At 36.9% G+C, this 27,901-nt stretch overlaps 1 protein-coding gene across 14 annotated transcripts in view; it reads left to right on the top strand.

Annotated features, from left to right (window-relative positions):
* GTDC1 (glycosyltransferase like domain containing 1) overlaps positions 1-27,901 on the top strand; it is a 393,447-nt gene that overhangs the window by 100,414 nt on the left and 265,132 nt on the right. For 9 of the 14 annotated variants that reach the window (XR_003129487.3, XM_035702025.2, XM_049097090.1 and 6 more), the window contains exon 3: positions 23,201-23,404. The exons of 1 other annotated variant lie outside the window; for it this stretch is intronic. Coding sequence is in view for 12 of the 13 variants with exons in the window: in XM_035702025.2 (XP_035557918.1) it covers positions 23,201-23,404 (204 nt within the window). In the remaining variant the exon portion in view is untranslated. Of the gene's footprint in view, positions 1-19,974; positions 20,040-23,200; positions 23,405-27,901 lie in introns of all 14 variants that reach the window. 4 more of the 14 variants (XM_035702027.2, XM_035702029.2, XM_049097088.1 and 1 more) reach the window with 1 other exon arrangement.

Here is a 27,901-nt window from a genome sequence, read left to right as displayed (position 1 = left end):
AGAACGCAGTGTTTTTAGGTTTCTCAGTTTTTTCTAAATAATGGCTAGTGACCTATTATTACAAGGGGTGTGAAAACATAGCTTTATGATTTTAAGTGATAACTTGAGCAGGAGACTAGGTTTTCACTATTAGCAAGCATTCTGTTAAATTTTGTGGAATGTTCCTCAAAATGTAAATGTGTTTTCTGTTGTATTAAGCAAAAACAAATGACTGACTTTCAAGTGGTCTATTTTAAAAATTAGTGTTTTGCAATCAAGATAAGAATAATTAAATAGGCAAAATATGTTTTCCGAGGAGATGGATATTATTTTCACTGATTTTTATTTTTAAAAATTGTCAATGATTTTTGGCAATAAAAAATTACTTTGGGAGGAAAACTCATGATTTTTTGTAACAGTGTGACACATGTAACAAAAAAAAAAGTAAATTAGTGCTTCCTATTAGAATTATTAATGTGAAGCATTTTTATATGCCCTATACATGGGGAAATATATCTATTATGGATACATTAAGATCAACTTGTACAATATAAGAGTTGTTTTTCTTCCCTAGAGATTTATTTTTAATTTAGAAAATGCTTCAAAATCATGAAAAGGGTTTGGAAAACAGGTATAGGAGAATTATGCATTAAATAAACTCACCTGTTATTTTCTCTCGTTCTCAAGACAGGTTCAGCAACATATTGGCTCATTAATTTAACAAAACAAACAAGTGCTCACATTGCTTTGTATGTATAATGCACATGTTAATAAATGCTACAATTCTCCATTCCCCCCAATGCTGTTTTTTTAAGCTTGTATTTAAGTACCTATTTCAGTAGAGTAGCTAAGATGAATCTGGGTAGGATGCCTGTTAGGTTATATCAATTAAGTCTTTCGGTCAATATTTAATGTTTCAGAATTATGATATTTTTTAGAAGGGAAGTTAGTGAAACTTTCTTCTCTTGGTCCAATGAAGTGCGCGACTGTCTTGAATCCTCTGTACCAAGGTGTGATAATAGAGACCAAAAACTTACTCTCTATGTTCACATCCATTCAATAATGTTCACTGCATATTAAATGCTATGCATCGACTTTAAATACGTTTTCTCCAGTGGTATAATTTTTATTCCAATTAAGCCCTTTGTCTTTTCTGCGGTAGGAACGTATCTTTCAGTGATTTAGGAATTGCAGCAGGAATTGATGTATTTATTTGTTTATTCTAACTATCCACAGAGGCATAGTAGAAATATATTTAAGACCTGTAATGTTTTGAGTGTTTGAGCAGTTGTATTTTTTTGTTTGTTGGTTGGTTTTGTTTGTTTGTTTGTTTGTTTTGGTAAATGCTATTGAGTTTTTCATTTTTGTAAGTAATAAATTCTACAGTTTTGTTTAATTCAGAACACATCAAAGATTCTATATCTATAGTTTGATGTTACACAGTTTGTAGGAGTTACTGTATAGTAACTTAATCATTATATTTGTAGTGACATGGAAAAATAGGTTTTTTGAGGGATGCCAACAAAGTTGGATAAATACTAAATTTCTTATTTTAACTAGGATTTCATTTTATTATATTAAATATGTTTGTAATTATGAGTGGTGTTTTTTTTCATTTGAATATCTGCACAGGTTTTGAATATGACTCCTGGGTAGGTGGTTTGAATATTTTGTTTGTTATCAATTGTTGGTAACACGTAATAACAAATACTGATTTCTAAGTTTATGTGGTCAAAAGTATTAGTCATTTTTCCTCACGCACATGGTACACACTTCAGTGTTAAATTTCATTACAGAGTGTTGCATGAAAGTGTATGTGCTAATTCAGTTGTTTGATTTTCCCCTCATTTTTGATACATTTTAATTCCCCCTGCCCAACATATTATCATTCCGTAGACTACTGTCACGAGTATGTCATATGTTTTCTGTGGCATCTCACACTGCTCACTTTTTTATCCATAGTACCATATGAGTTCCCCCTTTTCAGGTTTACACTGCATATTTTAAGCTGCTGATAGTGTAAGTACATTGCAAGGTAAAGTGACATTTAGCTTTTTGAGCTAGTGTCGTTTTTAGCATGAGAGCAGGAGTGTGTGTGTGTGTGTTTTCTTTTTCCTCTGCCCTAAATCTTCCCGTATTTCCCATTAAAACAAAGAAATTCAACAAACAAGCAAACAAAGAAATACAGAGATTTGGCTACAGCAGCAATTGAAATGCATCAAAAAGTGGCTACTACAATACAGTTTTATTAATGAATGATCTACATTGGTTCCAGCTGTGTCCATGTGATTAGGCCTTCACCAGGCAGCAATGGGTATTTCCCTATTGCTTTTATTTGATTTCCAAGAATGTGTCATCTGTTACATCAGCCCCTGCCAATATGCCCCCTGTAAAAGTGTTTTGTTTTCTTTTTCCTTCCAAATTTCTGAAGCATAAGTTGAATACCCACACATATCCCTGCCGAAATATTGTTTCTAGTGAATAGTGGCCTAGGTTTCTATGCCTGGTGTTGCATACCAAAATTCCAGAATATAAATTAAAGTAAATGTTTATTAAGTTTATCAGTAAATTCTCAGAAGTGCGGTTGCCTGGTAATGCTAAAGATAGACTATTTTCGCTTTTACGTTTCCATCTTAATATTTTATTACAGTGGTATAATGTGTTATAGAGGTGGACAAGCTTGCAGATTGAAATGGGGATCGTCCAGATTGTTCCCTTCCCTGGACCATATGGTATAGTTCTAAAAGCCTTTTGTACGCTGTCTGTTCAGTTTATTGTAAACTCAATCTTTAGTGCACCTAAAAAGATAACCAAATAAAAATGGGCCCGAGAAAAAGGACTTCATATCATGTAAGGGCCCCAGAAATACTTGTTTTAAAGGAGATAACTGCAGATGAAATTGAAGTTGAGATGATATAAACAAAGGAGGCTTGTCATTCTCTGAATATGCTTTGAGTTCACATGGATTGTACAAGATTGCCTTTGAATGCTGGTTTTTAAATGAAGGAATTCGTGTTATCTGACTATACTTATTATCCTTATTTATGTCATTCTTGTAGTCTCATGAAGAAGGGAATGTTGCTCTTATCTGTTTTACAGAGGAAGCTTCTACCTAGGAGTAATGCAAAAAAACATATAAACCCCAGGTTTTATGAATATATAGGTTTTTCTTTTGACTGATTTCAGTGAGAATTTAGGGATAGAATTTTCAGTAATTTCACCCTTTTAACCATTACCCCTACGCAGAGATTATTGAAAAGTTTCTCATTCCTTTTCATCCCCCCACCAGTCCCCCTCCCCACTTGACCTATTATGGTTCCATAATTCTATTTTAGGAAAATGGGATAAGAGATTGCTTATCCCATATGCTAAGACTCTTTAAAAGCTGGGAATGAGATGATTTCTCCTGACTCACACTCCCCTTCCCTCCAAAGTAAGCTACTGTTAGAGAAGAGCATTAGACATTACCCATTGCTTTTTGGCACAAGAGATTTGAAGCTGAAATTCTACCAAATGAGGGAGGAGAAAAAGGAGAGCCTGTGAAGAGCATGATTCTTTACTCTATCATTACCCTGAACCACTGAAAGGGTAACTGAGAGGAACTCAAATGTTATTGGAATGTGTAATTTCCTTTTGAATGGCCGCAGTGAAATATAGTTTAACAAAAAAGGCAGAAAAAGTATATGTGGCTTATGGAGCTGATGGTGATTGAAATTAATGAATCTTTCCAGCTCTCTGTGATTGAAATTATTCCAAGAATGGTACACATTCAAAATCTGTCCAACAGAAACCTTACAGAGGGAATTACCTTAAGGAGCTTACTAGACATTAAGTGGAATAGCACAATAATTTAATAGTACTGATGGTAAATTGGATACAACATATTTTTGGGATATAGATTTTTTCAATTTTGAAAAAAATTTAAAAACAGTAACTGATTTCAAGTTGCAGAGGAAGTTTTTCCTATTTAAAAAATATTGTTATCTTGTGGTCTTTCGTTTAATCAGAAGCTGCTTTCTAAAGTGCTCACACAATTGAAAACATAGTTTATACTTTGAAATGAGCTAGGTTCCTCTTTCCTTCTCTCTCCCTGTTCTCTTTCTTTCTTCCTTTCTTCCTAACCTTTGGCTATTTGTTTGTGTGTGTATGTTGTGTTCGTGAGTGATACATACCACACTATAAAAAAAATGTTATTTTACGGGTTTGAGGATCAGTTAGGAAGAGAAATACAAATCCTGTAATGACTATGCAACAAATGGATTCATGTGGAGGAATTAGACCATGCTTATCTGAGTAATATATACTACTGAAGATTGTAGAAATGCAAATTTAAAATTGTTTTTATTTCTTTTAGCTAGGAAGAACTAGATCATAGCCTTAATCGAATTAGATAGTCTAACTCAAATAACTCCTCTTTGCTGCAGCTTCTTTTTAATGGTAAAAATGCCTCTGGCTCCAGGTATTAGAAGATCTTAACTGAATGTGACTGAAATGAGGAAGAGTTTTATTGGTCTCGTGTCATAAGAAGTCTGGAGGCAGTTAGTTCACAGATAACTGATGCCACTGGGGACCCAGGTAGCATCTCCTCCCTCATCCTTAGCATGTAATTTTTGCCTTTTATTTCACAGATGACTTATACCCCCAGAAATTGTGCTTACCTTCAAGCAGGAGGAGAAGTGAAGGATGCTCAGAAGCACTTTCCTCTCTCTCTCCCCCCTTCTCTTTTTTCGGAAAGGATTGTCTGCTCACTGGAGATATCTCCTGGGCCGAAAGTGTGTCACGTAAACTACCTCTAGCATGAGAGAAAAAGTATTACAGCCATTTTGTTTCTATTTTGGAGGAAGGCAGGGAGAAGAAGAATCGGAGTGCATATCGAGTGGGCTGTCCCAAAGTTATGTGCCATAGTTCTCAATTCTTTTGTATAAATTAGTTGCTTGAACCTTTGAACTTTCTGGGTACTTGGTGTATATAGTAGTTTGTTGCTGGTTCCCTTTGGACATCAAGTACATATGTTTTGGTTTTGTAATGTTATTTCTATGTCAGACGACAGGAACTATAATTGGGTCGTCTTGGTGTCTTTACTTTTAGCACAGTGCCTGCATAAGGACCCTCAGTTAACCCGTGGTGAATAAATGAATGGATGACTATTAAGAAATATATTTGTACTATTATTGGTATAAATCATTTATGCATATAAAGGATACAGTAGTATTTTTAACTTGTAAAAGGTTATGGACTACATTTTATTATTTTTTTTGTTGTTGCTCCTCTTTTTATTTTTTAAATTTAAATTCAATTTAGTTAACATAGAGTGTATTATTAGTTTCAGGGGTAGAGTTTAGTGATTTGTCAGTTGCCTATAACACTCACTGCTCATTACATAATGTGCCTCCTTAATGTTGATCACTCAGTTACCCCATCCCCCCACTCACCTCCTCTCCAGCAACCCTCGGTTTCTTCCTAGAGTTAAGAGTCTCTTGTGGTTTATTTCTCTTTCTGTTTTCATCCTATTTTTCCTTCTCTTCCACTATGTTCATCTGTTTTGTTTCTTAAATTCCGCATATGACATTTGTCTTTTTCTGAATGACTTATTTTGCTTAGCGTAATATGCTCTAGTTCTGTCTACATCATTGCAAATGACAAGATTTCATTCTTTTTGATGGTTGAGTAATATTCCATTGAATATATATACCACAGCTTCTTTATCCATTCATCTGTTGAAGGGCATCTGGGCTCTTTCCATATTTTGGCTATTGTGGACATTGCTGCTATAAACATTGCGGTACAGATGCCCCTTTGAATCACTGTTTTTATCCTTTGGATAAATACCTAATAGTGCAGTTGCTGGGTCTGGACTACATTTTACTGACTTACTTGTTTTTGCTAAGGGAACATCAAATTGTCAAAGTTGTTTTGAGTGGAAGATATTCAGATACAAAGATTATAGGAAAATCCTCAAAATGACTTAGTACTAGTGCTTTTGTTGGAGTGCATTATTCCATGAGTAAATATAAATATAATTTATTTTTAACTTTTTGCATAGACTATTGTTTAAATAAGGCTGTCTTGCAATTGTCATATATTAAGATCTGGTTTTTGGAGAAAGAAACAGTTTGAACTTATTAACATGGCAATTGGGTAATTTGATAATTTATATTATAGATCTTAATTTGCAAGAAGGAATTATTAGATCCTTGGTAGCCTTATAGCCAAGAGCACACCATATCACATTTTATTGCAGATGGCATTTGGGGTATTTCTCTTAATTCTTAGAGTGACAGCTTCCTGTTTTTCCAAGACATATGCAAATAGTAACTTACAATAGAAAAACACGTCTACAAGAAACCCTAAGAAGTCATTTTTATATCTGCTTGCTTTGTGAACTATCTTAGAGGAAAGCAGGCTACCTCTTAATTCGAAATCTGCAGAAGAAATGGCTGAGTGTACCTTGATTGTGTGACTCAGTGTCTCACAACTCGTCCAATGCCTAACTTAAATTCCTTTTGTTATATTTCCATTCTGTTTGTGTTATTTTGGCCTCAGAGGACAAAGAAAACAACTATCCACTATTTCCCATACAACATTCCCTATATAGCACCATTTTAATAAATTCCTCCTTTTTTCATTCATGGTGGCAGAGTTGCTGGTACCTTAATTACTAAAACAACCTGTGCATGGATAGAACTTATCTCCAAGCAGGGAATGTATTCAAGTATCTGGAACTTAAATTTTCTATCTGAGCAGTTTATAGTCACTGAAAATAAAGGAAGAGCTTTTAACATTCAGAAGGAGTCCTGGGGAGAGAGTTCCTACATAATCATAATATAGGCAAGATAGTTTCCTAGATTTGGACTCAGAATGGGTATTGATAGTCTGTTTTGGCCTTCAAGCTGCTCTTCTGGTCATACTTTTGGAGGGAATAATTTATGGGCCAACACTCTGCACTTGAAAAATTATGTTCTACCCTTTTTTCACCTTTGTGTTCTCCACCATCACTATAGTATCTGGTGCATCATAGGAACTACAATTCTGTTAAACGAACTGTTTTAGTTTCCCTTGGTAATGCTTCCTAATACAGGTAGCTTAATGCTTTACATTTCCCCATTCCACTTTAATTTAATTTTATGCTGCCTTATGAGCACTCATAGTTAATTTTTTGTTGTCATTATCTTCTTATTCAGTAATTTCTCTAGTGATTCATAACTTACTTGAATAACTAAAAGCAGTGGTAACGCCTGGAAAATTCACTCGATGATGTTGTTGTAATCTTTAATCCAGGAAAATTTTCCTTCTCTCTCATAAAGTGAAGACTTACTGTAGCCTATTGATGAGAATTCAAGAGTACATTAATTGAGTGCCTATTGTGTATAAGGCACTCTGTTGGATTATGAATGGATATAAATTATGCACAAACTTTGCTGCCAAGGAAGTGACATCTGGTTGGGCAGACAGACACACTTATATACTATATCACTATAGTATAGGTAGGATTGTGGCAACTGCTCTAAATGGGGTGGAAGCCAAGTTTGGTGGTACCACAGAGCAAGGAATAATTGCTTCTGACTGGCTAAATATGGATGAGCAGTTGACTTAAGCTTTTGTAGATGAGATGGAATTTGAATGCAGTCTTGAAATATATGTAGGAGTCTGACAGGTGGTAAAAGTGAAAGGGTTCTGGGAAGAGGAATGCAGTAACAGTGTTCGGAGGTGGAAATGTGTATGGAATGTTTTAAAAAACATTGGGTACATGGTGTGTCTGTGAGAGTGACAGGAATTGAGGCTAAATAGCTTGGAACCAAATTGTTAGGGGTCTTATTTCTTGTTAAGTATTATTTTCTCTTCTGTAGAAAAATAACCCCACATAGCCTTATAGGTATTTGAGTAGAGGAATGACATAAGGTATCTAAAAGTCTCAGAAGAATGGAGACAAGGTGAAATGTAGTGGCATATAGGGAGGACAGTCAGAAGCAGAGGCCTAATTGAGGTTGGAGATGATGAGGGAGGCTGGGGGCACAAGGTCTGGGGAGGAGGACCTGATATCCAAGGTCCCAGGGAGGTCAGCTAAAAGCCCTGTGGGTTGTTGATTTGGCGAGTTGTGCAGCAGTGTCCTGGCTCCTACATTATAGAGGGCGCTTTCAATTTTTTTTTTTTAAGATTTTATTTATTCATGAGAGAAACAGAGGGGCAGAGACATAGGCAGAGGGAGAAGCAGGCTCCACACAGGGAGCCTGATGTGGGATTTGATCCTGGGACTCCAGGATCATGCCCTGGGCTGAAGGTGGTGCTAAACCACTGAGCCACCCGGGCTGCCCCACTTTCAATTTTGAGCCTTCTTTCCACCTGTGTCAGATTGGAATACTGTGGGACATGCCACCTGGCAGATGAGTTATTTCAGCCTGGATTCCAGAAGAAAGTAAAAGGAGAAAGGGATTGGGTGGTTGTTGAGGGAGCCAAGAGTTTTCTGCACAGTTCTTCAGCTCCTCCTTATAGTGGGGGGTCTTGGCCCTCTGTACTTTCTTTCTGGCTTCTTGGTTCGTTGTCTTCAAGTAGAACTTGCTCCTGGTCCCTTTTTGAGACCCACTCAGATGTTTTATCACTCTGTATTTTAATTACATCCAGCTCTGAGGTAGAAACTATATTTGGGTCATCTTGATATCACAAAACACTTGGAATAACTTTTAAAATGCAACCATTCAATAAATGCTTATTAAATAAAGCAAATTTGTTTAAGCTTTGCAGTCACAGACCTTCTTCCTCTCTGAACATGTCAAGCATGTTCATCTCAGGATCTTGCTGTGCTTGCTGCCTGGAAAGCTTTAGATCCAGATCTGTTTAGCTCCCGTCCTCTTCTGGTTTCTGTTTAGATGTCATCTCGTCGGCGAGGTGTTCTTTGACAATCCTATATAAAATACCACCCTTTCCTAGCCCCAAGCCTTGGCAAGACTTATCCTGTATTACCCTGTGCTATTTTTTTTATAGCACCTGCAGCCCTTCTGATGGACGTCAACTCGACGATGGTCTTTTTACTACAATTAGAAAGACATTTCCTGTGATAACAGGAACATTTGTTTTGTCACCTAATTTATCCACAAGCCCCTGGAACAATGTTGGGCACATAGTAGGCACAGTAATATTTGCTAAATGAATGGTAAAGATCAGACTGAAAAGGATAATAATCACGGAAGTACCAGTTTGTTTACACATTTATGCAAGCACTGGTATTGTTGTTATAACTTTTATAATATCAAATCTTTAGTATTGCTCTCAGAAAAATAAAAACAAATTCTATTTTCTATAGATTGCTCCTGTGAAATCTAATTATGGATTAGTTTTTGTTTTAAAAATATTTGAATGCCAAGCATATCCAGTCAGAAAACACTTTTATTATCCATGCCAGCTTAATTTTTAAGGCAGTGAAATGGAAGACTGTCATTTCAGCAAGCAACTTACTTTCATTTGTGAGAATGGAATATTTTGAATATTCTAATTGATTTTTGAGGATGATTTTCCAGGAAAATCATCCTCATTTCTGTACACTGTACATTTGCCTTTAAGACAGGAAGAAACTAGAAAGAGGCATGGAAATTATTTACTCAGAAAGGTGAGAACTTAGAGTTGTCAGATAAATGGTTAGGAGGGTGGGTCAGTCAGTTCCAATGTAAAAGGTAAATCTTGGAACACTGAAAACTTTAAAGAAGATCTGGCTTAAAACATTATTTTATATGCATATTTAAGGTTTGTGAAGAGATCCTAGACTGTCATGAGCCCAAGTCTCTATTTTATTGTATTTTACTGCAAATTCACTTGGATATTTTTCCAGAAATCTTAAGTCTGTAATTTGGCTGTAAAAAAGTTGGTTATCAAATCAATATTATTATATGGCTTTTAGTGTCATAAGAATTCCCTTTTGGAAACCTATAAAAACTCATTTTTTCTCACCATAAACTTTATCTGTCACTTTTCTGTAAGGTCAGAGTACTAATGCTGGAGGTGATCTGCTCTGGGACAGAGAGTCAACAAAGTGGCCATAAAGTTAAAAAATGCCACATGGTGCTTTCCTAAGATTAGGATTTCTTTTTCATATCAAATTCGTGCTAATTTTAAAATATGGAAAGTTATATGTTGATAGGTGTGTTCTTAGTGTCCATTTAAAAAGAGATGAATTGATAAACTTGCCCCTAATTGTTGCAGTTAGGTATTTCATGTTTTTGTTAGTACTTCTGTGTTTCCTGGAGGTTAGTTCTTAATCGTCTCTATACTTTTAATGGTAGGTTGTTTTCCCTCTAGGTTTATAACTTAAATTTTTCCAAGTAGATGGTTTTAAAAATGAAATATGATGAAACTGTTGCACTGGAAAACAATTCCAGGAATAATTCTTTCTTATCACTTGAAATTTTCATGTTTTCATGGTATTTAAATTGTAAAAGTACTAGGACCTGGAGGTTCCATTTCAAAATATTTCTCTTTTAAGTCTGAGTTGATATTGGGTTAATATTTATTGAGTGAGTATCCATTCACCTATTGGATGAATATAAATGCAATAAATATAGGAAAACTCTGAGAGATTATGAAAGGAGACAGTCTTTTAAAATTAAAAGATTGCATCTGTAGTAGTTGACTATGCAATCAGTCCCTCCTTTTAACATGTGTAGCACATATGGATGATTACACAATAACAGGTTTCTACTTTTTTAATACAGACACTTTGGAGATTAAATGTGAAACTAGAAGTTCTTTTCAATTTTATTCACCTTAATTAAATATTTCCCCTTATTTCAAGACCTGTATCTAATTATTCAGGGCACAAATTAATTTTGACATTTTATTTGAACTTTAAAACTGAGTTTGCACAATGAATGTTCCTATTCAAAACTCTAAGTACTAAAATAGTATTTTAGTTTCTAACACACTCTGTCAAAAGTGCCAGCTCTAGATTCCTTATGGATAATAAAACCTTGATCTGTTTACAATTATTTAATAATTCACGTACTTTAAAAAATTAACCGGGTATTACTTTTATTTCATGCGTTAGACAAGCAATATTTGCAAAACCGAATTATAGTGTTTGTGAATAGCTCTAGCCCCATTAGTTTAACCCTTGCTGATTAGTTTTTTAAGTTTCTTTATAACAATAGTAGTTAGAATAATTTGAAAACCCCCAGCAAGCTTCTGGAGGGGAGTAAGCCTTCAGTAATTGGGAAGTAGTTTGTTATTTCAAACAATTTGGCCGCCTTCCTAAAGTTAGGAAAAATTTGTAGTTTCTTTTAAGTGCAAGTTGAAACATTTGGTGAAGTTAACTTGAAGAATAAAATGAAACCTGAAGAGAAAACCAAAATCACCTACAGTTGTACCATAAATGATTATTTATGCCTACCTGTGTGCATGTGCATTCTCGCTCACGTTTCTATACTCATTTCATTATATGTTTTTACGTATTCATAGCATGCAGTCATGCAAGGGTGGAAACATTTTCCCATGCCAACAAATGTTCTTGTTACGATTTTTGATCATTGATCATTTAACTATGAAATTCCTAGTTGTTGGACATTTTGGTAGCTTTCAATTTGGGGCAAGGACTTCAGTAAAGATCCTTGATAATTTCCGTGGTTAATTCTTAGAAGTAGCATTATTGCATCCAAAGATAGGCACAGTTTTTGGGCTTTTTGTATTACATTCAAGTGTGATAGGACATTTTGATACCTCAAAGCAAATCCAGCCTCGTACATTGGTAGAGTTGATGGCAGCCTTCAGGGCTTGAGAAAGATCCTTTTAATTCACAAACTATTCTCATCCCTTCTGCAGATGGCTGAGATTTTGCCATCACCTGTTGCTCCTTTGTATCATGCAAGTACTCCTCGGAGAGGTGACATTGTGCCTGGCAGGGATTTACTCTGTGCAATGTGCAGGAGTTTATCTGGTATTTTCAATCTAGTCCTTGCAAGTTAAGTTCGGAGGTAAGGCGGGGGCAAGGGACGTTAGAACAATGGACAAGAGTAATGAAGGGGGAATAAGTATTTCTTTACTTCAGTTCTGCTAAGATCATTTGAGCAACTGTTATATGGAATGCAAGATATTATGTACCTAGTTTTACGAGTTTAAGTTATAATCTCTCTCTACAGTGATTGAGGCTGTTTGTTAACTGTGAATGCTAATTAATCCAGTAGAGAGACTTAACGGTCCCAGATATGGTGCATATACATGCTGGATAGAGATGCAAGGGGGAATTAATTAACTCCTAAGCAACCTTACTCTGTTTGAACACACTGTTTGCAAAGTGTGAAATTACTTCCTTAAGAGATGATGAGGATGCAGAGTATGGCTTTGGGTAGTTTGTAGAGAATATTCTGTACTGTAGGGTCCCTGCTTCATTAGACAAAATATTTATATCATTGGAATGTCTCCTTGAAAAACCAGGTGATAAAGAGATAATAGTGACAGACAAGGCCACTAAGTAGATAAAAGTCATAGTGCTTGCTCCAATCAGGAAACTTTGAGCTATTGCTACTTATCTTTTATTCAGTGGAAACTTGTGTGTCAGATGATATGGGCAAGCCTGCGCTTCCTCTGTAGAAACTATGGAGAATAGTAGACCTTCTAGAAATAATACACTGTTGCCTGTGTATGTCTTTTCTTTACTCAACAATCTCAATCCTAAATATCTTCAGGATTTAAAAATTCCAGTCTATTATTATCAGACTGACTCTTTTTCTTATAATAGTGGATAGCTAATAATATGCCCCTTGTGATATTTAAAAATAGTGATACAGCTCTCATTACCACATCTCTTAGCCCCAGACTTACTCAGCCCTGGTCTAAACTGGGTTTCTGGGCTTTTTAAAATTTATCACTAATGATCTCTAGAATCTATCCAGTTTTTCTAGTGTTGGCTTCTTAAACCATCAGTAAAATGTCTTAGGCCACTGGCAGATTCTTGAAAAATACATGGCAGCTAGAAAAAGACTGCTGCAATGCATAAATAGAAGAAAATATACTTTTAACTAATTTTACTTCTAATAAATAAATTTCTATAATTAGGTGGAACTTTGGAGATGAGAAAAGTGTCACCAAACATTTTAGTTGATACGTCGTTAAGGCATGGTTTTACTGATGTGGATCTTTAAGGACAAATTCTAATACTGGCTTTCCCTCACACTTCCTAACACCATTTAAGTGAATCTGTCATTGCAGGGTGACTTCTGCTAATATAAAGGGAGTATTAAAAATATTAAGGGTGTCTAACGTCGGTTCTTTTAAATATATCTATTTCTAGCCCTTCAGCCCTCCAGAAATTTCTCTTTCTTCTCCCAAGTGTATACCTGATACTCTTTTGCCCCCTGAGCTGTTAAGATTTTGTATTTCTTGAAAGTTGATTTCCCTCACTGATAAATAGATTGATTTGTGAGATTATGTCCTTTTCAGTTTTCAGTGGAAGTGAGTAAATCCAGAACTTTATACTTGGTGACATTTATTTCAACCCATCAAGGGAATACCACCCATGTTTGCTTGGGTTGCAGCACTTCAAATAGGACGTGGAGAATGTTTGTGTGTTAGAGTCACCCTGCTATTTCTGTTTCAAAATTAACTGAAAATGTGATATGTGCCTCCCACTTGGAGAGGGAAACTTCTCAACAATTTTTTATTTAGTTAAGATGGATTAAGTTCTTAAGAGATGTTAGAGCGAGACTCACTAGCGCCAGTATAGTTAAGAATCTGTTAGTCATTTTATTTTAAACTCATTTGGTGTGTATATTTATAATTATCTTGCATAATCCAAGTCTGAGTTAAAATTTGGCATGGAAGCCAATGTAGGGTAGCAAGATAGTGCTTCTGACCAAGAAAAATATGCCTGTCTAATGATTAAACCAGTTGAATCCTTCCAGGTCACAGACTTGACTGTCCTTGTGTTAAATATTCTTGTAGTGTCTGGAAAGGCTAGAGAAGATAGTTAGTTGCCTGTGGCTTCTAAACCCCTCAGTAGGGCTGCTGGCAGAACTATTTTCCTTAGAAGAGGTGCGACAATTTGAATACAATAAGATGCCACCTGTTATATTTTAGGTGGTGATAGAATTTGTGCATCCAGTTCTCTCCATTAGAGTAAGTAGTAATTAGTGGTAGGAAGGGGTGATTATTTGTGGTTGATAATAATAAAGGTCTTGGACAAGTTCAAGAAATTGTCAAGGCCATTGCCGAAGAGTTTTTTGGTTTATTGAATCAACAGAGTGTTGAACACTTTCTGTTTGCTAAGGGCTAAGGGTATAGTGGAAAGCAAGCAGACCTGGTCATTGTCCTTTGGGAACTTAATATCCAGTAGAGGATACGGATATTATATAGTCACTCATATAAATGTAGCCTACAAGTGGTAAGCAGAAAGAAGTACTGCAGATTATTATATCAGGGAGACTCAGACTTTGATGGTGGCAGGACTGGATCACGAGATAGACTGAGCCTATCTCTGGCTGACCCCTTGCCTCCTGCTTCAAACCATTCTTGCCAAATGAATCTTGGTTATTGTCTTTCTCCCCTCTTAGTCATTAAGGCCTATTGCCCTATGGGAAAGGTGTTAGTCTAGAGCTGAGGGGTGAAGGGTGAGAGCTGTGGGTCCAGGGAAAGGATGATTATTCAGAACTCTGGAAGGAATTACAAGAGATTAGAACAAAAGTTTTGAGTTTTATCACCCTAACTATATTCTGTATAACTATATTGTGTGGTTTATGCCACTGATGTCCTGGATGTACAAACTATTAGGAGTTATATAATTAGATATAATATGTGATACATATATTTATCATTTATACCGACATTTATACTTCACATGCATATAAATATATACTGCACTATATATAACTTACATATTAATAATTAGTAAACATTGATATTTAATCCAAAAGCTCCAAAGACTAGAAAATGGACACGCCTTTTACTTATATCCTACCAGATACCTGCAATAAAGTATAATGGAAAGATACATGACTGTAGGGTCAGAAGACCTGGGTTTAAGCCCTTGTTCTGTCATTTACTCTGTGATGCTCAAATTCTCTATTTCTTCCTCTATGAAAGAAAAATGATTGGTCAGTGGCTCCCGCATTCCTTCCACCAATGATTCTGTGATATACCTGGGTTTTTCTACCTAGGTATCCATATCTGAATGGATCAGATGATCCAATTTTCTCCCACTGGACTGATTTGCAGCCCATTTCAGGAAGGTAGAAGCCTTGGAGAAATGCCATCTTGAGAAAGCAAATACATTATTCATCTTGTCAAATTTTTATAAAATGAATAATTGTTGGCAGAAAGTATTTAAAAATGCCTTTTCTTCTTCCCCATTAAATAAAAGGATAATTACTAAATGTGAAATGGGATCTCCAGATTTATGGTGAGGGAATTGGCTTCTCATCCAACTTCCACTGCTAGTATTAAACTAGGATGATGATAGATCAAGCAGATTAAAAAATTGCAGGTGATTTTCAAAATTCATGGATCTCACAGATATTCATTTTCTTAGGCTGTGAAACTTGCTTTGGCCCAGAATGCAATTGCTGATTGGTGGTGTTTCTACCATTTCTTTTTATCATTATTACTTCTATTAGTAGGTCAAGATAAACTCGTATCAACATAAAAAAAATCTAGTAAAGTCTCATTTCTGTGAACAGTAAGAAAAGAGAATCAGTCTTTGAAAGAGAATATAGTAAAATGTGTTTAAATATACCAGCTGCTTGATTTAGTTTAGATTTTGGGAGTAATGGGAAATCATTTGTAGTGGTGCTGCCTGATGCTCGGGACCTGTGGGCAGTGAGAGAGCGATGTTACTTGAAAGGCAGCATCAAGTTCGCATTTCCTCCTGATTTTTGGTGGAACTCTGCAAAAACTTAGTGACATCCACAATGTGCCGGATCCTGGGAAGCTCCCAGGAAAAGACTGGCACCATCCCTGTCCTGCGATTTTCAAAGGCCCAGAAGGAAACAGGCCATGGAAAGAGAGTAAAACAAGAACTGAGAGTGTACAGAGCAGAAGGGAAGTCCTTTTTAAGAGAAGTTCAGGGAAAGGCTTTATAGAATTGGTGATTCATGAGCAGAAATTTTAAGGAAAGTTCATGAGGTGAACATTAAGAGGCTGAAGAAAAAGAAGAGATAAAGGTGTGGAATCCCAGAAGTGGAACTGCGTGAGTGTGAGCGCTCGATATCCCCACAAGGCAGAGTCTGGGCAAGTGAGGAAAGAGAAATCACAGGGGAGAAGGAGAAGCAAGGCCCTGGCGAAGAGGAAGGAAGGGCCAGAGAAGCCAGGTCTTAACAACCGTGTGTAGGAGCTTTGGGCTGTACCCACAGGTGATGGAGACCTTGAAGGTTTTTGAGCATGTCACCTCATGGTCAGATTTGCATTTTGGAAATTTCTTGTGGCTGAATTATGGCGAATGGTATGATGGGAACCAGATCGTGTGGCAGCATGGGGACCTAGTGAAAAGGGTAATGCAGTGGTCCAAATGAGTGATGAGATGGTTTTCTGGTGTAAAATTTTCTATTGATTCATAAATATACTGCTACATCTTAAAATGTCAGCAAATTGAAGATACTTTTAGCATTCAGTAGAACTGATTCATTGCTACTTTTATAGTTTGAAATTATTCATGAAATTAATAGCAATGAAAAATTGAAAGAGGACGAGTATTTTATTTGTCAGTGAAATTAAACCAGTAAACTTCTCACAAAAAATTTCGTAGTTATAATTTTGCTATATAATGTGGAATATAGCTTCACAAAAATGTAAGGCAATGAATTTGTAGTGTATACACATCTATTTACTTGGGGAAATTATGCATATTTGATAACAAGTGAATGATGTCATAGTGTCAGTGCCTATAAGTATTTGTTCAGTTTGCATTTGATACAGTTATAACCAAGACTTTATATTAATTTAAGTCATGGAATAAGTGACTGATAGTTCTAAACAGAAAGTTAAGTCCAAAGTTGAGAAAGAATGGAATATTTGTTAGGGAAAATTAAATAGCAATGTATACATATAAGATTATGATTTTTTCAAGAGCTTGTATAAAAGGTCGTAGGAAATCATATAATTGGAAAAGCACAATTGAAAATTACTTTAAACTGTGTCACAAACAGGATGGCATATAAGTCTTCTTACCAAATCTTGGTTTGGGTGCACAAATCCTTAGTTCTTCATTACCGCAACAGGAAACTAAAGTCAGAGCTGAAGAAATGAGAACACCCATAGCACTGTGAGGGCAATAAAATATTACAGAGCTACATCTCGTTCAGTATGAACCCAAGATTTTCATTTTTAGTGTTGCTATTTAATTACACACAGTAGTACATAAGTTGTCATAAATGTTAGGCTCTATGTCCACAGTCAGATAATGTAGGAATGATCAGTTTGCATTATGCATTATCTTTAATTCACACTAATGCTCAGGAATCTGATTCATTCCTTACTGTTCGCCAAACTTTCTTTAATTATGTAGAATATTGTCGGTGCCTGTAGTTTTAGGATTGGAAGGTTTGTACAGTGCATTTGATATCACATTGCATTTTAGTACTCAGAGATTACATTGAAGCTTTAGGGGTTAGGATGAATTTTCTACACCTCTTTTTATAAAAAGTTTTTTAAAAAATAACTTTTTGGTAGGATCTGCTTATCTCTATGTCTCCCACCCTCTGACCCCCATATGATACTTGATTATAATGTGATACTTTGAGGACACTTTATTTTATTTTTTAGTAAAAATATATTTTTACTATATATTCACTCTTATTAGGTTCTGTTAGGGGAATTGATGGGCACATGTTTCAAAGCTGAAATCTTTTTATGCTTATTTTTTACTATTTAATGAGATTTCAGGTATATTTTAACAACCGGGGTTTCCCTGATGAATCATTAAAATAAGTGAGTGGGTTGGAAGGTAATACTAACTTTTCTCAGTACTGCCCTGTTTTACCCTGCTGGGTTATTGGTTGCTTTTAAAATAGAACCTGGTGTGTTGGAGTTGGTGGGTGGAGGTGCAGAAGAGAAGGGGTCAGTAAGAAAATACCAGGTAAACCTCTGATGACCTATTGGGAAGTCCTACTCAAATTTTATTTTCCCCAACTTAGAGCATTTAGTGTCTAAAAGTTCATTGTGTTTTGCTCTCCCAAGCTTAACTTTTTAAATATTGTGTATAGGCAAATAGAAAATATATTTTCAGCTATTGATTGAAGTATAAGGTATCAAGCCATGTGTGGATTAGCCTGTGGAATCAATTTCTCATGTGTGTGGGATTAAAACCGTTAAAACCATCATCACTGAAACCATACCTTCCTACAGCTAATAGCAGTAAGGTGTCTGTGGAATATATTAACACAACAATTCCTCTGATTTAAAATTATTACTTGGTATTTGGTTGGAAAATTATTTTAATATTATAAGTAACTGAATTGACATCATATATGAGGGCTAATTACACATTTCTAATGTGACTTAGGTTTAGTTTAAAAAAAATCCACATGATGTATTTATACGTAGCATATTTTTTCCAATAAATCAATGGCATATTGCAAAATTCATTCTCTATACTTTCAAAAACAAACCAAACCAAACAAAAAAAACCCACAAACCTACAACAGCAGTTCTCTTAGAGGAGGTACAGCAAAATGTAGTTCACCTTGAAAATGGCTCAGGGAATAAAGAAATTGGGTCAAGCTTAAAATAAATTCAGGTACAGTGACAAAAAGTTTTAATAAAAATTAAAAATATTCACAGCTTTGGTTTCAGGCTACTTTTGTTCTTAGCGATCTTATCAATGCATTATTAGTTTTTAATTGAGATGACACTAATGGCACTTTCTCATTTTGGTCAAAATGTTTATGGGAAACATCTTTGTGGTTTTTCACTTTGTATCCTGTTTTAATTGGTAAATATAAAGTTCTGGAAAGGCAGACAATTCTTAGATCATTTGACCTCTGGGGATCTTAAGTAGAATTTGAATTGGTTTAAAATTCCTATGTCATAGCTATCACTTTGACTCATTTATATTGCCAATTTAATGTTTAGCGTTTAACCATGTATCGTTAAATCATAGTATTGATAATGAATTAAACTTTCATAAAACTTTAATAGTATAGTAGATTCTCATTCATCTGGTGTCACTGGGGAATAAAATACGCTGAAGAAATGAGTTTTTTTTTTTTAACCGAAGCTTACTGGGTTAAGCAGAAAAACTTAAAAGTTGATAAAAATTTATCTGACACACTTTGTATGCTCTTTTTGGAAGGAAGAATGGATTGGCCATTAACTTTTTTTTTTTAACTTTTTCCTAACATCATGAAATATTAACATTCTAGTGTCAAGTAGAAAGGACATGGGCTTTTTGATTAGTATTTGTTCCCTCACATAAAAAAAGGTTTTTTGTTGTTTTTTTCTTTTGAAATAAATGTGACACCCCTAATTGATATACTTTCTCAGTTTTTGCGGGGGTGCATGTGCTAATGCTTTAACAGATTGATTAACTCAGGCACCTATGTAAGACCTTTGGCTGTGTATAGGATCACCTATCCTCGGTTGGCAAACACCTGGCCACAGCCTTGGGCTGTAAAGGACACCCTCTCCTTGCTGAGGAGTAAGCATTTTCAGTGTTCAGGACTGCTGCTCCCAAGCATTGGTAGTGGTCCATGATGTCTCCATTCACCCGTGCTTGTGAGCATCTGTGGTGTCTGGGTGACCACCTGCAGTTTTTTGGGATTATTGCTAAAATGAGCAAATAGTGCATTCCCTTTAAGTTTTAACAAATTCCAGCATAACAGCAAAAATTCTCTTTAACAAAAATTTTTTTTTTTTTTTAACCTTATGCTTGTTTGTTTCAAGCGGTGTTTTCTAAAACAAAACTCAAGCACAGTAAGAGTATTGGCACTTTTCTTTAATGTGCTATAATGGCATTTGGTTTGAATCTTATATTTAAAAATCAGCTTCCTCTCTTTTGCTTGCACCTAATGGGAATGGTCTTTCTTCCAGGTTGTGCTTTTAAGAAGACTATAGGGAAGAACGATTTTCTTCTTGCCACAAAAGTTGCAATAGAAGTAAGTAGGGGAACTGCCAGGATATGTCTGTCTCCACAAAACAAGCAGAACAAATTTCCATGAATCAAAGCCACTAAGTATAGTTTTCAGAGATGGTAAGACATAGTTACTCTCCCTAGAAAAATACCCCAAATGCAGGCACACCCATTGGCCACTAGAAAAATGCTCGAGTAAACGCTACTTCAAACCTGTACATTTCACTCTTCTTACTGAGCTATTAAAGGGGTGGAAATCTACTATAGCTATAATCTTTTTTTCCCCTTTTCTATTTTTCGACCTCCCACATGCTTGGTGTTCAGTTCTGCTTACTGAATGTCTTGAATCGACAATAGCACCTACACCTACTGCCTCCACATTGGCTTATGGTTTACAGATAACTAATGATTCAGACCCATAAGAAACATCTGTAAATACATGACATTATACGTGTTCTAGATTAATCATGAAAAAGGGCAAAGGGATGAGGAATCAAAATTTTTTCCCCTTCTAATATGATGTTGCCTTCTTTGAGGTTATATGAATGAAATATTCTTTAGAATGGTTTAGATCACATTCTCAGGTCATTTTTACAACAACCTTTTAAGGATATATAGGGCATATATACCCTATCATGATTAGATCAGAGGAAATAAACCAAGATAGAGATAACTGTGATGTGATCTCGTAAGCAAACTAATGTCAACTGCTTTTAGTCTGTCTGCCTCAAAACCTTTGATATAATTTTCAAAATTGCCTTATGTTAGTCTCTCAGTTGACTTTCTAGAAGTTTCCATCATTTGAGGGATTAAAGGCTAATTTTTTTTTGTTGTTGTTGTTAAATTTATCTTACTGAACAGCATTTATTAGAGGTGGTCTCCAACTGCCCTGAGAAAAGCCAAGACTGCATAGTCAGTCCCTGAGCTTACTTCTCAGATACCTGTGGGGTTCTCAAATTCTTATTTGAGATACAAGCTGCTGATGATGAATGAGTGGCACCCACTGCACTGCATTTTTTTTTTTTTTTTTTTTTTTTACCCACTGCACTTCAAATGTGTGTGTTTATCCACTTTTACCACCTATCCTTGGTTGAGAGGGGGCCATGATTGAAAATTACTGATTTTAAAATGAAGGAAGATTAGAAGATATTCTTTCCTCTTAAGTAAGGTGATTTATACTAAAAATGGGAGGGACAAATATCTTATTACTGTTTGTAAGTTATTATCTGCAATCTTATCTTCACAATATACCTCTGACATTAGTATTGTTATCCCCATTTTAGAGAAGACGAAACTGAGTCCTACAAAGTTAGGTGACTTGGTCAAGATCACACAGCTAGGAAATGACATTGCTGAGCTTCAGACATGTATTTCCCTGATCCCAGAATTCATGTTTTTTCCACCTAAGGAACACTGCTTCTTATTTTACAGATAAGTGAAATGTGTACTTGTATATTTTTCTTCAAAAATACTCATCGGAAGATTCAGACATCAAGAACTAAGCTTTTTTCATTCCAGTTGTATCTTTGAGAACCATTTGACACTTTCTCCTCTGAAATGAGATTTAAGTAGGCATTGCTTTGAACAGATGAATTACAGTTTTATTGGTGAAAAACATCATTGAGCGGCACCTGGGTGGCTCAGTTGTTTAACTGTCCAACTCTTGGTTTCAGCTCAGGTCATGATCTCAGGGTCATGAGATCGAGCTCGGCCTCAGGCTCTGTGCTCAGTGTGAGTCCGCTTGAGATTCTTTGCCTCTCCCTCTCCACCTGCCCCTCCCCTTGCTCCAGCACTCTCTCTCTCTCAAATAAATAAATATATATTTTTAAAAAGCATCATGGAGTTGTCAAGACTAATAATTTTATGGAACATTATTAAGAAAAGCGGTATGCTGTGTAATGAGTGGTGTTTACTTAAGTCTAAAGGAAAATTCAAACATCTGGAGTATTTTTTAAACAATGTAGTATTTATGTACGGAGTGATGTTTCTTCCTTACTTCTTCCAGGAAATAGCTTATAATTTTAAATGTATGTGGATTTTTTTTTTTTTTTTACATTCTCACATATATTTTTATTTCACTGGGCACGTTAACAAAAGTCATATTATTAAACCAAAAAGTTGCTTGATAGCTGACTCACTGGGATGAAAATTTTACCATGTCTTTAATAACGACATTACTTTATCTCTCTTTTTTATTTTTAAAAATAATTTATTTATTCATGAGAGAGACAGAGAGGCAGAGACACAGGTAGAGGGAGAAGCAGGCTCCATTCAGGGAGCCTGACGTGGGACTCGATCCTGGGTCTCCAGGATCAGGCCCTGGGCCAAAGGCGGCATTAAACTGCTGAGTCACCTGGCTGCCCTGCTTTATCTCTCTTAATGGGATTGTTGTTTAAAGAAAGGTTGTAGAAACCTTGCTAATTCATAGGCATATGGCTTTACCCCGTTTTTTTTGGGGGGGGGGCGTTTTCCTTTGCAAGTGGGAAATTGGCGATAGTGGGGAAGTGGTCAAGGTATGTGCAGTGTCTCAAGAAATTGTATCGTAAGATTTTTAACATTAGACAATTGAGATTTGACTCTGAAAGTGCTTTTTTCCTAAATATGGATTCACTGGGGGCAGTGATAGCTGGTGAATTTAAAGGTGAATTAATATGAGAGTTTCAGAATCAGAGGATTTCTGAACTGTACAGGGCCTTACAAACGAAGGGCTCTTGGAGTGGAAGTCTTAGGAGATGAGTGTAGGGACTGTCTGAGAGTAGTAGAGCTGTGGGCCAAGCCGCTTCTGTGGTTACTGAGTCAGGGTCACAGCCATTCCAACCAGGAAGTGAGTGATCACAGCAGGAGAGGGCTCTGAACTCCTGGGGCTGGAGGGAAAAAAAAAAAACAAAAAAAAAAAACCTGAGTCATTGTGCAAGTAATCTTGGGGCAAGAAGAAAACAGAAATCAGAAAAATAAGCATCCTTTATTTCCTCTTGTTAACACAAATGTAAAAACACTGATTACAAAAGTATAAACCTTAAGTGTCATGTACTTTTTTTTTAAAGTGGGATGTAGCAAATTAAAAAAAAATAAGCTTCTATAAATTATTTGCTTTCTGAGTGTCATATTTTAACTTAGTTTTTAAAAAAGCCTTATGCACACACATATACATGTGTTGGAAAAAATATTGTTTTGCTTATTATTTAGGATCTGTGAAGGCTTGAAAAGGCCCATGAGTCTTCTCATCATTGAGGCGTTCTATGGAGGGTCCCATAAACAGCTGGTGGATCTGCTCCAAGAAGAGTTAGAAGACTGTGTCCTTTATACCCTTCCTGCAAAGAAATGGCATTGGAGAGCGCGGACATCAGCTTTATACTTCTCCCAGAATATCCCCAGCAGCGAACGGTACAGGTAATCAGAGCCCACGTGGCATCGTCAGCCTCTTTTTACTGTACGTGTTGCAGGGACGCTGCTGGTCCCTGGCATCCGTGAGGTTTCCTGCCGCCGTGGCATGGGCCCTAAGACGACAGCAGATACTCCTGTAGACACAGTGGAGCACATTCACACTCCCAGGGCATCCGGCTGGTAGAAAAGTGGCCTCCCTTAGAACCCCTAAGCCCTTGCTCATTTGTCTTGTGATTTTATCACATGCACCTGCGTGGGCGTGGATGACAGTGTTCGGCCCGCGGGGAGACTTGATCTTGGGCACGTTTTTGTTCCTGTACCATAACCTCCGGTGTCTCTTTTAGTGACTGTGCTGTTTTAGGTTCCTTTACTGTGTCTGCTCTGTACTAGGAGCTGAGGTTGACAAGACGGATGTAGCCAAGCTCTGTGCCCTTAAAGCTTTAAAGACTCTTGAGGTAGACATGGACTTGGAAGTGCAGCGTGAGCATGAAAAGCGGGGGAGTTGATTTTGACTGTGACAAAGCGGAGGTGGCTTTAAAGCGTTGGCAACATTTGCTTAGTCTTAAAGGATGGATAGATTTGGGGGAATGCCACTCAGTTCTGAATTCTGATTATTTAGGAAGTGGGGACCAGGGGTACCTATGAGAGATTTGTCTGGGAGCCCCTAGAAAGCTGAGTGAGAAATACGGATTACATCTGATGGGAAACAAGTGGAATACTGAACACCCCTGCCTCCGTACTCTCTGTTGGCATATACTGCCTTGCGTCTCCTGCTTGTTAAATAGTGGGGGGTTGTTCTACTGTGTGTGTGGTGTTTTCTTTTCTTTCTTTTTTTTTTAAGATTTTATTAATTTATTTGAGAGAGAGAAAGAGTACAAGCAGAGGGGAGAGGGAGAGGCAGGTTCCCTGCTGAGCAGAGAACTGATGCAGGACTCGATCCCAGGATCCTGAGATCATGACTTGAGCTGAAGGGAGACACGTACCCGACTGAGCCACCCAGGCGCCCCTGTGTTTCATATATCTGTTCTTCTTACCATTCTGGGCCCTTCTGTGTAGGACTGCGCTGGTTTAAGCAGCACTGGGGAGTGCAGGCTGATAATTAATGGAGTTAGGGAGACAGATTGTTAGAGAAAGGGCACATCACAAGCTGCAGTGCTTACCTTGCCTTCAGCAGCCCCATCTATCTGTTGCTGTTTGTAAGGTGCAGTCACAAGGGAGACGGCAGCTTGGGATTTAAATGTAGGTTGCTGTTTTTAGTAGTAATTTGAGGGATTCAGAGAATAACCCATTTGGTGTATGAAAACCATGGATCTTATCTGAGAATTCAGATTGTCAGGTGGAACGAATAGCAGTGCGTGTTTGAGTCACTCTGCTTGGGATTATAAAGGTAAAATGCTGTTTGGGGACATACTAAGAATTTATTTTTCCTTACGTAATTTAATGTTTTGTATTCTGATATCACTAAGTGAATATTGTTGCTTATAGTACTAGAAATTTCAGTGAGTGTATCAATATAAAAGTTTTAAAGGCGCTGATGAGACTGTTGCTGTGTTAAAATCTGTTTATAGTTGCTTTCACGATCTCCTTTAATTGTGTTTTCATAGCACCAATTGCATTGTATTACTTAAGGTCAAATAATCCTGTTGACTTTATGCACATTTTCATTTAACATTACCGTTTGGGAGAACACATTTCTACAATGACTAGGACATTGAAACGAACCAGTTCCTTATCTGCTGTTAGATTTCATTTTGATTATGCAGTTTTTCAGAATGAAATCATTGTATCGCAAATATATGTGTGTGGCTAGCGTGCCTACAAACACTCCCGTGTCCAGGGCTTCTCCACTCCCTTTGAGGCCTGAAGCATTTGAGGATAAAGATCACATTGCTCTTTGAAGCAGTCTTGTTTGGGAGGTCAATTTCTGCAAGATTGTGATGTAAAGTTTTACTCCCTGATACCCATAACCTACAGGTCCTATCTGTGGGATCTGAGATCTTTCAAGGTCACTCATCTAAGCTGTGCAGTTAACTGCATGAATCTAATCAGACTTCACTAAGAGATATACCTCGCCATTTGAACCTACAGTTACATTTGACCAATGATAACTTATCTACTCTTTTTGAATACTTTTGGAAAAATAGCAACAGCTTGGATTCTTACACGAAGTTAAGAAATATGCTCACTTAACCCTACTTTGAAGTGCGAGAGCAATCTTTTGTTACACCAGAGAAATCTGATCTCTGAGGAGACTTTTAAAGATAGGAAGTTTTCGCTTTTCGGTTAGTTAACTCTTGGTACACTTGGCAAATGAAATCCTCACAATCCATAAAGCCACCGGTCTTACGTTCTATGCAACTTACTCTGAACAGGTAGGGACCATGTCTGATGAGAGAGACCCTGAATGTAGGCACACACGTTACTTTTCTCAGTTTCCATACATACAGTCATTATTGTTATAAGCTTGTTATCCAGAAAATGTTTTATTACTAACAAAATAAATGCTTTAGCCCAATTACTCAGTTTGATTCTGCTTTATCTTGACAGCTAGAAGAATGCATCACGGTTCACGTTTGGAGCCGTGTAGTTTTATCATAGATTACAAAAGCTCCACAAGTTATTTTTCCCAAAAGTAGTTGATAATGATTGCTCCATAGGTTATATTAAAATTTTGCCTTCTGAAAACCACAAAATGCAGAAATGTTTCGAGGATGGGCCTTACGTTTTGCGTTTTGAAATGTATGAGTCATTTGTCCCAAGGTTAGCGATTCGACTTTCTTAGACATACCTAGACGAGGGATCAAAGATTTTTCATTCATTTTTTTTTTCTTTACTGAACTGAGACGACCACTATTACCTAAAATCAGTTTTTCACTCTCAGCTGCTTACAATTATATTTTTCATTCCATCCGAGGTATTGTAGCAGATTCTGATCATTGGCCACTTAACAGCCCTTCTTCCTTGTTAACAGAATCACACTTGTCTTTGGAATGGCTAAGTACCCAGCCCCTGGGAGTGAAGCACGATTGACCTGAGCTGGTCATTATGATCTCGTTTTCTGCCCAATTTTTCCCAGCTTTCCTTGCAGTTAGTGCTGGGCAGTCACTAGGTTTGGGCAAATTAGATTTAAGTGGATGACTTCTGGGGGTTCTTCCAACAAAGTTTGTTTTGTTTTGTTTTTAGTTATGAAAGGAGAAAGCCATTTTCCTTTCCTGCATTTGACAGTGGTTGTGATGTCTGCAACCATGAGGCGACAGGATGAGGGCAAAATGCCTGGGCTGCCAAAAAATGGCTGATGGAAGGCTGGAAAGAGCCTGGATTAGACTTCCATTTTGAGCAGTGGAGCTACCTCCTCACCTGAAAACCCTCCATGTCTAAAACATCCAGAAATGATTTGTAAAGTGTTAACGACTTTCCTTTTAAGTCCATAGCTAAACAAAGAGAGGATCTGAAGGACGATCTGGAAGTTAAAGTGGCCTAGAAGCTGTGGTTACCTCGTTTTCGTGAGGAGGACTGGTTAACTTAGATATGTTATGTTCTGAAATGAAATATCATGCAGCTCTGACCTGAATTAGGAAGATTTCTATGGACTCTCGCGGGAACCTGTCCAAGGCATTTGCAGTGACAGAAAGTAGGGTGCCAGACAATGTTATTAGGTATTGTCTTTGGTATAAAGAAAGGAGGTTAGAAGATACAAAGCAATGGAAGAGCGGACTGGAAATGAATAAAACACATTTGTCTGAGGATCAGTGTGGCAGAGGATGTCTGTGCCCACCCATGTCCCTCTGACCTTTCCCTTTCAGTGCACCCTGGCCAGCTTCCCACTGCCAGGGTGTGCAGCTCCTTGCCTGAGGGAGCAGCTGCTCTGGCGGCGCATGCGGCAGGCTGTGAGCAGCCCTCCACAAACGATCTTCACCCCTCGGATGAAATCATTCTGAAGGGTGTGCAGGAGAGAAATCATTAACAAAGATTCCTTAAAAACCCTGTAGGTCAGAAAATGTACCAGCATAATTCTACATAACTCCTGGGTCACAGAAGAAATCATAATGGGTAATAAAAAGCGGGACTGAATCATAATGAACATATTGTATATCACAATGCTGGTTGTATCTACATTGACAGCCCCAGCCACATCATCTTTAATAAATTTATTTTTATCATTTTTTAATTGTGATACGCAGGCCCTCTAAAGCTTGTGGCCCAGAGCCAGGGACCCTCTTACTTGAACCTGGGAATAGTATTGGGAAGGAAAGAATGGAAAGAATGAAAAATGGTGAAGTTGGAAGCAAATAGAAGTGGAGATGGAGAAACTAATAGTTATTTTGAGATAATAAAATAGACACAGGCCTGATTTGTTTCAAAGGCACAAATAATTTTTGGAATTATGTAGATCTGGATCTGTGGATATGGCACAGATCCGTAAAAAGGGGAAATGCTCTTAATAGTTTTATGTCAGTAGATGAAACCTTAGACAAAAGAGTGAATTTCTTAGAAAAACATAAC

Source organism: Canis lupus, chromosome 19 (assembly GCF_003254725.2).
Source record: "Canis lupus dingo isolate Sandy chromosome 19, ASM325472v2, whole genome shotgun sequence".
Taxonomy (NCBI): Eukaryota; Metazoa; Chordata; class Mammalia; order Carnivora; family Canidae; genus Canis; species Canis lupus.
Note: the sequence above shows the minus strand (reverse complement) of the source record. Positions and strands in the feature narration are given on the sequence as shown.